At 45.4% G+C, this 15,020-nt stretch overlaps 1 protein-coding gene and 1 pseudogene across 1 annotated transcript in view; both read right to left on the minus strand.

Moving 5' to 3' along the window:
* Mfsd14b (major facilitator superfamily domain containing 14B) overlaps positions 1–14,085 on the minus strand; it is a 54,787-nt gene extending 40,702 nt beyond the window's left edge. Inside the window, exon 1 of the mRNA XM_048345629.1 lies at positions 13,702–14,085. Coding sequence (XP_048201586.1) covers positions 13,702–13,809 — 108 coding nt within the window. The 5' untranslated portion in view covers positions 13,810–14,085. The remainder of the gene's footprint in view (positions 1–13,701) is intronic.
* Positions 1,626–2,293, minus strand: LOC125350817 (annotated as a pseudogene).
* Positions 14,086–15,020: the final 935 nt, after the last annotated feature.

A 15,020-nucleotide genomic window follows, 5' to 3' on the forward strand; every position in this document is an offset into this window, starting at 1 on the left:
GAGTGCTTGCCTCATATACATGAAGCCCTGGGTTCGATTCCCCAGCACCACATATATATAGAAAACGGCCAGAAGTGGCGCTGTGGCTCAAGTGGCAGAGTGCTAGCCTTGAGCAAAAAGAAGCCCAGGGACAGCACTCAGGCCCTGAGTCCAAGGCCCAGGACCGGCAAAAAAAAAAAAAAAAAACAAGAAAAACCAGAGGGACAGTGCCTGGGCCCTGAGTTCAAGCCCCAGGATTGGGGGTGGGGGAGGAGCAAGAAAGAATATTTACAAATAGCTTCATAAACACTCTTTAATTATGAAATACAAAGACCACCATTGCAAAGGAGCAAAAACAAGTACAAAGCCGAGCACTGGTCACTCACACCTGTAACCAACCCTAGCTACTCAGCAGCCTGAGATCTGAGGATCTCGGTTCAAAGCCAGCCCAAGCAGAAACGCCCATGAGACTCTTAGTCTCCAATAAGCTACTCAGAAAAGGCCAGAAGTGGTACTGGGGCTCAAGTGGTTAAAGTGCCACTCCTGAGCACAAAGAGGCTCAGGGACAGGGCCCAGGACCTGAGTTCACATTCCAGGACTGGAGCGCGCACGCTCACACACACACACACAAAATACAAGTTGAACAGCACTACACCAAAATACCACAGACTAGAAATTTCAGTCAGCTTTCCATTAATGTAACAAAATACACCTGAAATTAATAACTTAAAAGGTGAGATTTAACTTTTGCTTAAAATTTAGAGGTTTCAGTTCACCATCAGTTGGCCTGCTGCATTTGGACCTGTGATGAGGCAGCACATTACGATGGAAGAGAACATACTCACCTCATCATGAGGCCAGGAAGGAAGATGCCACAGTCCCAGTTTTCCCTTGGCATGACTCCAATAATCTACCTTCCTTGCACTAGGTTCCACCTCCCACTAGTGCCATGATCTACAGACCAATAGGTACATACAGCTACTTCAGTTTTTAATAGCAGTTTATTATTTCACCACATGGTATATATCACAATTGTTTCATCAAGCCTCTTCCAAGTAACAGTCTTTAACATTTACACATAATCAATGCATACATATCTTACAAATACTTCTGGGATTCTGTCTAAATGTTTTAGGATAAGTTCCTTGAAGTACCAGGTGCAAGGACATGAGAATTTTAAAGTACACTTTAAGTACTTAAGTTTTACCATGTATGGAGTATATTGTGAAAGACAGTAAATTTAAGAAAGAATTAGATGGTCCTTCGTGGCTTATGCCTATAATCCTAATTACTCATATACAGAGATTAAGATCTCAGTGAAGGGGACTGGGAATGTGGCTCAGTGGTAGAGTGCTTGCCTAGTATGCATGAAGCCCTGGGTTCGATTCCTCAGTACCACATAAACAGAAAAAGCCGGAAGTGGCACTGTGGCTCAAGAGGTAGAGTGCTAGCCTTGAGCAAAAAGAAGCTAGAGCAGTGCTAAGGCCCTGAGTCCCAAGCTCCAGGACTGGCAAAAAAAAAAATCTCAGTGAGGATGGCAGTTCAAAGCTGGCTGGGGTGGGGGTGTTTGACATTCCTTACCTCAAGATTTTGGTTTTATTTTTTAACTGTTTGGTTTTATTCATAATCATAAACTTAACTCTGCAATCCAGCTAGACTTGGAGGGAAGGAAAACATGGAACCCAAAGAACTGCAGTGAGAGCACAAATGGATTACAGGATATTTGCAAGCAGATGGGGTAGAAGGGTACTCTCCTGAGCTACAGAAGGAATGGTCTGGTGGTTACAATAAACCAAGTCAAATGTGTTAGAGTTGTCCACAGTCGGTAATGGTGACCTTCTTACTTACTGGTCTTGCTATTCCCGGACCAAAAGCCCTGCATGGCTTCCACGACATTCATGCCCTCTTTCACCTTCCCAAACACCACATGCTTGCCATCCAACCAATCAGTCTTGACAGTACAGATGAAAAACTGGGACATTTGCCATGGACAAGATGCCAAGACCTGTATGCTTCAGGATGAAATTCTCATCTTCAAATTTCTCTCCATAGATGGACTTGCCACCAGTCCCATTATGGCATGTGAAGTCACCACCCTGGCACATGAATCCTGGGATAATCCTGTGAAAGCAGGAACCCTTATAACCAAATCCTTTCTCTCCAGTGCTCAGAGCATGAAAGCTTTCTGCTGTCTTTGGAACTTTGTCTGCAAATAGCTTGAAGGAGACTCAGCCCAATGGCTTGCCTGTCGGTGGCAATGTTGAAGAACATGGTGGGGTTGACCATGGCTGGCAGCTGGTAACCACAAGTGACAGTGGCGTCCACAAAGCCCTCAAGGAGCTTTTAACATCATTTTTGTTATCTCTCCCTTTCTTATTTGCAAAAGAGTACTTTCATTTAAGTATTTCCTCTGTGTACTTCATAGATCTACAAAACGTATAATTTTATAAAATTTATCATTTTAACTAAACTATTTTGAAAATGTAGAAATCAGACATGTAGTCTGATAAACAAAAAAGCAGACTGTCCTCAGAATTTTTCAGATTTCAAGGGATATGGCACACTAGTAGAGTACTTGTCTACAATTCTTTAGATTTCCTCTGGGCTTGATTCAAATTAGCAACAGACAGTGCAGTAGGCTGGAGCTATTTTAAGGAACAAGTATTTGATGATGTCCAACTCTGACTGCAGAGCAACAACACAAGACACTGCTCACTGTTTCACTGAAAAGTCTTATTATGCACCAATAATATGAATATGTTGCTAATAAAAGGGTGGTTTCAGAGGAGAGGAGGGAGAAAAGGTGATTGAGAAGCACACCAGAGAAAAGATGGTGAAAGGGGAATATTTCCAGAATATACAAAAGTACCTTTTCATGAAATGCTCCTTTTCTTTCCCTTCATTTTAATGAATGCCACAAGATAATTTTCCCCTAAAAATATTGAGAGAATTGCTCAGGGCTCATATGGAAGGAAAGGGTACCAAATCACAAGTATGGAACAAAGCAATAATAAACAGACTAAAATACTCATTGTATAAGAAGAACTTAACTTTTTAAGCCAGGGAAGGGCAGCTACTAATTTAAAATTAATATAACTGAATACTATTATACCTAGAGAACATATTGAAATTAATAACTGTACTAATTCTATTAAAATAATTGGAAAACAATTAAGTAAATCACCTGTGTTAAGTGAGAAAGGACCACAAAACAAACCTTTTTATCAAGGTAAAGAAAAATTAAGGGCTGAGTGCTGGTGGCTCACACCTGTAATCCTAGCTATTCAGGAGGCTGAGACCTAAGATTGCAGTTGAGCGCCAGCTTGTGCAGAAAAGCCCACAAGTCTCTTATCTCCAATTAACCACCAGAAAATCAGAAGTGGCACTGTGGCTCAAGTGGTAGAGTGCTAGCCATGAGTTGAAGAACTCAGGGACAGCATCCAGGCCCAGAGTACAAGCACCACGACTGAGCAAAAACAACAAAAAGAAAAATTAAGGACAACAGAAAATATAGATAAATCAAAGTAAAAAACTGGTTTACTTGGAAAGACTATAATGTCCCAAAGTCACATTAAGAAACAAAGCCAGGGCTGGGAATATGGCCTAGTGGCAATCGTGCTTGCCTGGTAAACATGAAGCCCTGGGTTCGATTCCTCGGCACCACATATATAGAAAATGGCCAGAAGTGGCACTGTGGCTCAAGTGGCAGGGCTAGCCTTGAGCAAAAAGAAGCCAGGGACGTGCTTAGGCCCTGAGTCCAAGCCCCAGGACTGGCAAAAAAATAAAAAAAAGAAAGAAAAGAAAGAAAGAAAGAAACAAAGAAACAAAGCCAGGCTGGAAATATGGTTTAGTGGTAGAGTGCTTGCCTTGCAGGTATGAAGCCCTGGGTTCTATTCCTCAGCACCACATAAACATAAAAAGCTGGAAGCAGCACTGAGGCTCAAGTGGTAGAGTGCTAGCCTTGAGCAAAAAAGAAGCCAGGGACAAGTGCTCAGGCCCTGAGTCCAAGCCCCAGGACTGGCAAAAAAAGAAACAAAGGCATTTCTCCTTCAAGTAAAAATAAAGCAACGGAAACAGATTATCCTCTTATAGTAGACAACCAAGAAAAAACACACGGAGGCAGGGAGATTTAGAAGACAAGATGACAGAACAAAGAGATCCCTGAGGGTGAGGAGACATTATGACTTTCATTATGACCTAACTTATTACACCTTGATGGGGTTCTCAGGCCCAAAACCAGAAGACAGAACAGAGACAGAGTGTGGAGGACTCTCCAAACTAAGGCACAGCTAAGAACCAGTAGACCAAAGCAAAAATGTACATATTGAAAAGTATCTGTTTCAAGAATTTTGAATTCTTGGGCTGGGGATATGGCCTAGTGGCAAGAGTGCTTGCCTCGTATACATGAGGCCCTGGGTTCGATTCCCCAGCACCACATATACACAAAATGGCCAGAAGGGGCGCTGTGGCTCAAGTGGCAGAGTGCTAGCCTTGAGCAAGAAGAAGCCAGGGACAGTGCTCAGGCCCTGAGTCCAAGCCCCAGGACTGGCCAAAAAAAAAAGAATTTTGAATTCTGGGCTGGTGGTAGAGTGCTTGCATGAAGCCCTGGGTACAATTCCTCAGTACCACATAAACAAAAAAAGCTGGAAGTAGTGCTGTGGCTAAGGTGGTAGAGTTATCCTTGAGCAAAAGAAGCTCAGGGACAGTTCCAGGCCCCGAGTTCAAGACTCAGGACTGGCAAAAACAACAAAAATAAAAACAAAAAGAATTCAGAAGGTGCCAGGAGCTCACACCTGTAACCCTAGCTACTCAGGCTTCCTGAGGATTCAATCTTCACAATGAGGATTGTGGTTCAAAGCACGCCTGGACTGGAAAGTTCCTCTTATCTCCAATAAATCACACACACACACACACACACACACACACACACACACACACACACACACACACACACACACACACGAGGGAAGCAGGGCTGTGGCTCAAGTGGTAGAGCACTAGCCTTGAGCTGAAAAGTCCAGGGACTGGGGCTGGGGATATAGCCTAGTGGCAAGAGTGCCTGCCTCGGATACACGAGGCCCTAGGTTCGATTCCCCAGCACCACATATACAGAAAACGGCCAGAAGTGGCGCTGTGGCTCAAATGGCAGAGTGCTAGCCTTGAGCGGGAAGAAGCCAGGGACAGTGCTCAGGCCCTGAGTCCAAGGCCCAGGACTGGCCAAAAAAAAAAAAAAGTCCAGGGACTGTGCCCTCCAATGGAAGATTTCTGCCTTCTACATAGCTGGACCAATAATAACTTAAAATGCAAATGAACTGGACTTTCTAATCAAAAGGTAAAAAAGAATGGAATGGATTAAGAAAAAAAGCATGTCTAATTTCAACCAACTGTGTGGATTGTGAATATTTAGCGAAAAACAAAAACCCAGAAAAATTTAAAAATTATTTGCTCTGTATTAGGTATTATAAGTAGAGATGATTGCAGGTATGGGGAGTCTTTCTTCTGCCATTGGCCTTTTGAATATGACAGCATTCATAGGGCATACAAAATTATAAATACAGGCAGATGGCCTTGGCTGCTGTTGAGAAGAATGTATGTCTTGTCATGTACCAAATAATTTAAAGCCTTATATAGCCTTTAGGCTGGTCTTTCCCCACCCCAATTACGGTATATAGGAGAACATGTTAAGGCCCTATGCAAATACTATATAATTTTATTATAAACTTTTATGCATAAATACATATTTATAGATAGGAAAAAGACCCTGAACTGTATTTAAAATTTGCCAGAAAGGGCTGGTAATGTGGCTTAGTGGTGGAGTACTTGCCTAGCATGCATGAAGCTTTGGGTTCGGTTTTTCAGTACCACATAAGCAGAAAAGGCCCAAAGTGGTGCTGTAGCTCAAGTGGTAGAGTGAAGAAATTCAGGGACAGTGCCCAGGCCATAAGTGAGCCAGGTGCTAGTGGCTGTAATCCTGTGCTAGTGGCTCATGCCTGTAATGCTGGCTACTCAGGAGGCTGAGACTTTAAGATCACGGTTCAAAGCCAGCCCAGGCAGGAAAGCCTATTAGGAGACTCTTATCTCCAATTAACCACCAGCAAACTGGAAGTTGTATTGTGGCTCAAAGTGGTAGACCACTAGCCTTGAGTGGAAATAGCTTTAGGGACAGCATCCAGGACCTGAGTTCAAGTCCCCCAAGTAACAACAATGAGAAAAAGCTAAGGAAAGTGCTTAGACCCAGTACCTATGTGTGTGCACACCCATGCGTACATGCACACCCGCATATACTCACAGTGCAAACACAAACAAAAAATATGCACATACAAAACTAAAATAACAAGTGTTGGTGGGAAACTGGAACCCTTGTACACTATTGGTGGAAATGATACATAGTATATCCACTATGGTTCAGGGGTGGGAATGTGGCTCAGTGGTAGAGGGCTTGCCTAGCATGCATGAAGCCCTGGGTTCAATACCTCAGTACCACATAAACAGGAAAGGTCAGAAGTGGCGCTGTGGCTCAAGTGGTAGAACGCTGGCCTTGAGCAAAAAAGAAACTCAGGAACAGTGCCTAGGCCTTGAGTTCAAGCCCCAGGACTAGAAAAAAAAGGAAAATGATTCAGTAGTTGATACACATACACACATACACACATACACACACACACACACACACACACACACACACACACACTACACACTCTACAATCCAGCAATTCTTTTGGGTATATATCCAAAAGGATTGAAGGCAAGGTTTCAGAGACATCTTCATATTCATGTGCATAGCATTACTTACAATAGTTGAAAGGTAGGAATAAGCCAAATGTTCATTAACTGATGAATAAAAATGAATTCAATTTCTATGTATTGACAATTGTGAATTTAAAAGAATTTTAATGTGCACTTGATTTATATATATGATGCCACTAAAATTGGGATAGAAGGCAAGAGATATGCATAGTTGAGCAGTCTAGGTCAAACAGTGCTATATCATCTCAGTTCTACAAGATAGCCCAAGAAGTTTTTTGTTGTTGTTGTCTGTCATGAGGCTTTAACTCGGCCTGGGTGCTCTCCCTGAGCCTGTTTGTACTCAAGGCTAGTGCTCTACCACTTGAGCCACAGAACCACTTCTGGCTTTTTTGAGTAGGTTACTACTAAAGAGTCTTCTGGACTTTCCTGCATGGACTGGCTTCCAACTGCAATCCTCAGATCTCAGCCTCCTGAGTAGCTAGGATTATAGCTGTGAGCTACAAACACCCAGATAGAAGTTCTTATTACTTAAAGGGACAGTCCAATTCATATTATCTCTCTCTCTCTCTCTCTCTTTCTTGGTCATAGGGCTTGAACTCTTGGCCTGGGTGCTGTCCCTGAGCTCTTCAGCTCAAGTCTAGCGCTGGACCACTGGGGCCACAGTGCCATTTCTGATTTTCTGGTAGTAAATAGGAGATAAAAGAGTCTCACGGACTTTCCTGTCAAGGCTGGCTTTGAACTGCAATCCTCAGATCTCAGCCTCCTGAGTAGCTAGGATTACAGGTGTGAGCCACCAGCGCTCCACTTTGTATGAGACAACAGCTCCTGCTTGGTGAGTACACCCTCTGTGAGGCTCTGCTGTTCCTGGAATCCAAGGTTAACTGCAGCTTTAGGACAATGACTTGAAACAGTAAGATTCCTGCAGGGTCTGGGGCCGGTCATTATTATAAGGCTGACAGTGGCTGGTTGATGGTAAGCTCACGCCTGTAATCCTAGCTAGACTAAGGAGGCAAAGATCTGAGGATCAGAAGCCAGCCTGGGCTAGAATGTTCCTGGGACTCTAATCTTCACTTAAGCACCAAAGCCTATACTAGGGCTATGGCTGATTGGGTGCTAGCCTTGAGTGAAAAAGCTCAAGGACAGCCTTCAGGCCCTCAGCTCCAGTCCCCAGGACTGAGGAAGGAATCCAGGAAGAAAAGGAGGGAGAAAGGTGAAAATACTCCAAACAGTCTTATCTTTGTATCTTTAAGCCTTGAATATGGATGATAGGTTCGGTATCACCAGATTTTTTAGACTCTCCTTGGGTGATTAATAATGTCTACAAGCTGAGTTAAGTAGGAGTCTGGCCCAGGTTTTTAGCACAGAGACAATTACAAAATAAAGGCAAGGATGCCAGGCTTTTATATTGTTTTTAATTACTTTTGGGCCACAGGAGAAGAGTTGGTGCTTCTTAGCAAAAGCAATTTTCTAAGTACCTGACAAACTTTACCTTTACTTGACTACAAAGGTCATACATAATGGAAATCTACTTTTAATAACATGAGTAATTGTTTTAAAAATCTCAAAATGTGTTGTATCTGCATGGCAAATGATAGAGCAAAGAGGATAATGAAATGAGAGCTTACTTGATACACTACTCTTTTCTAGACAGAGATGATCTCATAAAGGAAATACTTAATTCCCTTTGATCTTTCAGATTGTGGGTTGAGGTGTAGTTCAAATGGTAGGATGGCTGCCTCGCAAGCAGGAAAAAAGCCACAAGTAGGGGCTGGGGATATAGCCTAGTGGCAAGAGTGCCTGCCTCGGATACACGAGGCCCTAGGTTCGATTCCCCAGCACCACATATACAGAAAAACGGCCAGAAGCGGCGCTGTGGCTCAAGTGGCAGAGTGCTAGCCTTGAGCGGGAAGAAGCCAGGGACAGTGCTCAGGCCCTGAGTCCAAGGCCCAGGACTGGCCAAAAAAAAAAAGCCACAAGTTCAAGCTCAACCATATCAGTTCACTGGGGCTGTGACTATGACTTAGAGGTAGAGTGCATGCATAAAGCCCTGGGTTCGATTCCTCAGCACCACATAAAATAAAAATCTGGAAATGGTGCTGTGGCTCAAGAGGTAGAGTGCTAGCCTTGAGCAAAATTAGAAGCCAGGGACAGTGCTCTGGCCCTGAGTCCAAGCCCCAGGACTGACAACAAAACCAAAACTAACAAAAAAAATCAGATCACTTCCTTGCTGATGAGGTAGAAAAAACTATAAGCAGATTGTGAGCAGTCTTCCCTATGATTATTAGCACTAACAAAGAACATGAAACCGTGAATGTCCCAGGAACAAAGCAATGAAGAATTATCAAAAATGAAAGCAAATGATGAGAACTGCAAAACATAGCACCCAAAAGTGGTACTAGAAACTGTAAGCAGAAAAATGACTGAGTAATACTGGCATATGATATAAACACCTATGAGTAAAAGCACTTACTGCTTTCTCAGCTTCCACATACTCAGAATATGTACTGATCGCAGTCGATGATAGCTAATTACAACAAACACCAAAAAACTCTTCAGTATTCTTAGCAGCTTATCAACACCAGCTTTACTCAATCTCAGACAAAAGAAAAGACTAGTCTGCAATTATCTGTGCCCAAACTTAAAATTTCATCAGGATCCAAAGGAGAAAGAATGGGGAATAAACTGAAACTAGGTTTCTTTATGTAAACATCCCTCAAAACTTCCTGCTAACCAGGTGGCTCACACCAGTAATTCTAGCTTCTCAAGAGGTTGGGATCTAAGGATAGGTTGGAAGCCAGCCTGGGGGGAAAAAATTCCAAGTGACTCTCAACTCCAATTAAGCAGCAAAAAGCCAGAAACAGATATGGTTCAAGAGGTAGAATGCCAGCCCTGAGCTAAAAATAAAAAGCCAAGTGAGAGTGCAAGGCTCTCAGTTCAAGCCCCAGTACTGGCACAAGGAAAATAACAACAACAACAACAAACTTCTTTCTTTAAACAAATTAAATTAGCACCATTAATTTTTAGATTGGGATGTAGTCACTGTTTAAATAAGAAAACAGAAGTGGCTATTTTTTATCAGTTAGGGGACATATTACTGTGACTACTCAAAATTCATACAAAAATACTGAGAATAATACATAACTACTTATTGAGGACTACAGCAACCCCCACAATTCTATGAGGTAAATATTATTTTATTAGTGAAGGAAGGAGACTGGGTCTAAGTAACATGGCCTTGCTCTCACAGCCGGTGCCTAGCTGGGTGGAAGGGGCTTTCCACCTAGCTCTGAAAAGCCTAAAGGTGAGAAGCCATACACTGAGTTGCAGCTGTCATGCATTTAGCCTCAGGAAACATTTGTTATATCTCCCTAAATGGTTTGATCTGTTCAACCTTGACTGTTTCTCTAAACTTTAGGGAACCCTTGAGCTACTTCCCTACATATGGTCTGTTTGGATTTGGATCTGTACCCCAAACATGTGTTGTCTTTAAAAAGCTAGGTTCAGGCTCCATTCTGGGCCACAGGTCTTTGTGACAAGAGTCCACCTGCAGTTGACAGCTCTCCAATAATGACTCCCAATTCAACCTCTCAAAATACGGCTTCTGTTTCTTGTGACTGAATTCCTGTACAACATTAGGGGAGTTTATATAACTCATTTTGTTTATATCCAAATACAGGTGATAAAGATGAAAATTAACATTCCAAGCAGGCTTACCTAATCATTATGCTTATAATGCTTCCACTTGGTAGGATTCTTTTTTTTTTTTTTGGGTAAGCCATAAGGAGCCAATGGAAACAAGGACACCATTATTGAGCACACTTAATTGTTAGACCTCACCATTCAACAATGTAGAAGGCAGACTGATGGGAGGTGAGCAATGGTCAAAGTCTAATATCAAAAATGCTAAAGAAATGAACCACCAGAATGGAGAGAAGAGGACAAAAACCCTGAAATCTCTAACTGATCAATGAAGAAGCACTATCTGGTTGTTGTGGGACTAGGAAGATGTGAAAGGAGCCACTTGTTAAGTTACTGGCTTGGCCTCTGGTTAGTAATTACTGTTCACCAACTCCAGGAAGGAAAGAGGAACTGGTGGTTTAGCCTTGTTTAGAAGCTAAAGATGATCTCTACTTGAATTCCCCCCCCCCCTTTTTTTTGTTTGGTTTTGTTTTTGCCAGTCCTGGGCCTTGAACTTAGGGCCTGAGCACTGTCCTTGGCTTCTTTTTGCTCAAGGATAGCACTCTACCACTTGAGCCACAGCACCACTTCCGGCTTTTTCTACATAGGTGGTGCTGAGGAATCGAACCCAGGGCTTCATGTATATGAGGTAAGCACTTTACTACTAGGCCATATTCCTAGCCCTTGAATTCCTCTTTCTTAACAACATAATCTTTCCACATTAGAAAGATCTTTTCTTTAAAATGAAAAGTCCCCAGTGCTTTCTCAAAAAGTAAATCAGGAAGTCTTAAACATTACCTCCTCATTTTACAAATTAGCCACTTAATGGCAAGGCTGTGCCAATACTAAGCCCAGAGTGGCACTGCTCTAATAGTAACAGAATTACAAACCAGCTCTGCAGGTATCACCCTACTTAATGCTCCTCCTACTTGACCCCCTCCCAAATGAGATTCATATTACCAAGTATACACTTACAATCACTTAGCTTTTAAAAACTAAAGGCAGCCGGGCGCTGGTGGCTCACACCTGTGATCCTAGCTACTCAGGAGGCTGAGATCTGAAGATTGTGGCCCAAAGCCAGCCTCAATGAAACTTTTATCTCCAATAAACCACTCAGAAAACCGGAAATACTGTGGCTCAGCTCAACTGGTAGAGTGCTAGCTTTGAGCTGAAGAGCTCAGGGACAGCACCCAGGCCCAGAGTTCAAGGCCCATGACTGCTCCCTCCCACCCCCAAAAAAGGAAAAAAACTAAAGCTAGGGCTGGGAATGTGGCTTAGTGATAGAGTGCTTGCCTAGAATGCATGAATCTTGGGTTCCATTTGTTAGTACCACATGAACAGAAAAAGCTGGACGTGACACTATGGCTAGTGGTAAAGTGCTAGCCTTGAGCAAAAGAAGCTCAAGGACAGTGCCCAGGTACTGAGTTTAAATCCCAGACTGGCAATAATAACAAGTAAAGGCAGTCAGGCATTAGGGGCTCACATCTTTAATTTAACTACTCAGGAAGCTGAGATCTGAGGTTTTGCAGTTTAAAGCCAGGATGGGCAAGAAAGTCTATGAGACTCATCTCCAGTAAATTACTCAAAAAGCCAGAAGTGGAGTTGTGGCTTACGTGAACTTAAAATTCAAAAGCCGATGGCAAATATTTTTTCATAATTTCCTTTTCTTTCCCTTTGGACAAAATTCTCTAAAGTGTCTGAATATGAACTCATTGATAATTTTTTTTTTTCCAGTCCTGGGCCTTGGATTCAGGGCCTGAGCACTGTCCCTGGCTTCTTTTTGCTCAAGGCTAGCACTCTGCCACTTGAGTCACAGCGCCACTTCTGGCCATTTTCTGTATATGTGGTGCTGGGGAACCGAACCCAGGGCTTCAAGTATACGAGGCAAGCACTCTTGCCACTAGGCCATATCTCCAGCGCCTCATTGATAATATTTTTGTATTTCGAATCCTAATTAATCCCTTCCTCCTCTGAAATTTAGGACTGGAAGGAAAACAATAAGAATAGATATTGTTTCGTTTTCCACCATAAGAAACCAAAGTAACCTATAATCCTAGCTATTTAAAAGTCTGAGACCTGAGAATCCCGGTTAAAAGCTAGCCTAGGGGGCTGGGGATATGGCCTAGTGCTTGCCCTGTATACATGAGGCCCTGGGTTCAATTCCCCAGCACCACATATACAGAAAACGGCCAGAAGTGGCGCTGTGGCTCATGTGGCAGAGTGCTAGCCTTGAGCAAAAAGAAGCCAGGGACAGTGCTCAGGCCTTGAGTTCAAGGCCCAGGACTGGCCAAAAAAAAAAAAAGCTAGCCTAGGCAGAAAACTTTGCCAGACTCTTACCTCCAATTGGCCAAGCAGCAGAAGAGCGCTAACCTTGAGTAAAAAAGCTAAAGGACAGTGCCCTAGCCCTGAGTTCAAGTCCCAGTACAGGCACACACACCAAAAAAAAAAAAGGGGGGAGGAGGGGGAGGAGGGGGGAAGAGGGGGGAAGAGGGGGGAGGAGGGGGAGGAGGGGGAAGAGGGGGGAGGAGGGGGAGGAGGGGGAGGAGGGGGAAGAGGGGGGAGGAGGGGGAGGAGGGGGAGAGGGGGAGGAGGGGGAGGAGGGGGGAAGAGGGGGGGAGGAGGGGGAGGAGGGGGAGGAGGGGGGAAGAGGGGGGGAGGAGGGGAGGGGGGGAGGAGGGGAGGGAGGAGGGGGAGGAGGAGGAGGGGAGGAGGGGGAGGAGGAGGAGGGAGAGGAAAATGAGGAGGAGAAGGAATCGATCAACGAGCCAACAAGGCCCATTCTGCTAAACCCAGGCCAACTAAAACAACCTTTCTGGTGCTTTGTGTCAAAGTCATCTCAACTTGAGTAACACAGCAAAGACACTATTCAGAACTTGCTCGTCGAGGGTCATAGCTTTCCCCTTGGTCGACCGCGGCGCGCCACCGCCAGCAGAACACGGAAGCCGGGAGGGCGCAGCCTCCTCCACCGCCAGCTACCTGAGAGTGCGGAGCGCAATGTGTGTGCATTGTTTAACATTTCGGGCAGAAATTGCACCTGAAAATTTCTATCATTTGGCACCGAGAAGGAGAGCTGTGAGATACTCAAATTATTGACCATTTACTTTCCCAGCTCTAGTGCCTTTGTAAACGAACAAAAAATCCCGAATCGCCCGAAGTTTTGCCTTTCGAGCAGTCACTAAGATAGCCCGTATTTGGGTTCACTGGGAAAGGACCGGCGTTCCGACAGCGGAGCCCTGCCTACCCGACGCAGCCTTCATCCCGCCCTCCCCGGCTCGGGACTCGGACCCGACCTGCGCTTACCCAGCTACCGCCCGCGGCCTGCGCGCCGGTGCGCTTCTCCCGCATGTCTCCCGCCTCGGATGGCAACGCCACCTTCCAATCCGGCTCCGGTGGCGACCCGGCGTTCATGCTGCAGCCATACCCGCGCGGGTTCGCGGCGCTCCAGGACGTCGGCGACGCCGCGGGGGCGGCGGCGGGGCCCGCGCCTTCATGGGCTCCGCGGCCCGCGGCGGCCCGCGAATCTGAAGGCGGCGCCAGCGGCGACTTCAAATGCTGAGGAGATGACCGAGGCTGGAGCCACGGAGGTGGCGAGGAGATGCCGGCAGCTCCAGAAACGGCGGCAGAGGACCGCACTGACAACAACCTGTCCTAGCCGCCGGCAGCGTCAGGATCCCGCCCCACCGTCTGGACGCTACGCCCCGCCCCACACAGGCCGGCGTGGTAGCAGGCTCCGCCCACACACTGCTCCCGCCTAGAGGTCGGCCTCACGCCAGGAGCGCCTCTATCAACGCTCCGCCCACCCCAGGCCCCGCCTCCCTGTGCGTTTGTCTCTCTCCCTCGCCCGGCTGTCCGCAGCACTCCGGAAGTGCGTCATCTTTCGAGGACCCAAGGCCTAGTCCAAGTTTACTGAGACTAGAAGCATCCTCTTGTTTTAGAGGAGTCGTGCGGATACTGACGCAGGATAGAAGGATGAGGAGATTGTAAAATAGTATGGTGGGGTTTTTTTTTGTTGGTGGTGGTGCTGGTCGTGGGGCTTGAACTCCCTGTCTGGGGGCTGTCACTAAGCTCTTCAGCTCAAAGATAGCACCCTACCACTTGAGCCCCGGTTTTCTCCGGTGGTTAATTTCCTGCCCGGACTGGCTTTGAACCGCGATCTTCCGATCTCAACCTCCAGTGTAGCAAGGATTATAGGCAGGAGCCACTGGTGCTTGGCAATAATGTGATTTTTAATAAATAGCAAAAAGGTGGAACTAAAGATTTAGAAGCCAGAAAGTAGACTTACAAGAACTCAGGAAGTGGCTGAGAATGTGGCTTAGTAGTAGAGTGCTGGCCTAGAATGCATGAATCCCTGGGTTCCATTCCTCAGCACCACATAAACAGAAAAAAAAGTTGGAAGTGGGGGCTGGGAATACGGCCTAGTGGCAAGAGTGCTTGCCTTCTACACATGAAGCTCTCGGTTCCCCAGCACCACATATATGGAAAACGGCCAGAATGGGCGCTGTGGCTCAGGTGGCAGAGTGCTAGCCTTGTGCGGGAAGAAGCCAGGGACGGTGCTCCGGCCGAGTCCAAGGCCCAGGACTGGCCAAAAAAAAAAAAGTTGGAAGTGGAGCTGTGGCTCA

Source organism: Perognathus longimembris, chromosome 1 (genome assembly GCF_023159225.1).
Source record: "Perognathus longimembris pacificus isolate PPM17 chromosome 1, ASM2315922v1, whole genome shotgun sequence".
Classification (NCBI taxonomy): Eukaryota; Metazoa; Chordata; class Mammalia; order Rodentia; family Heteromyidae; genus Perognathus; species Perognathus longimembris.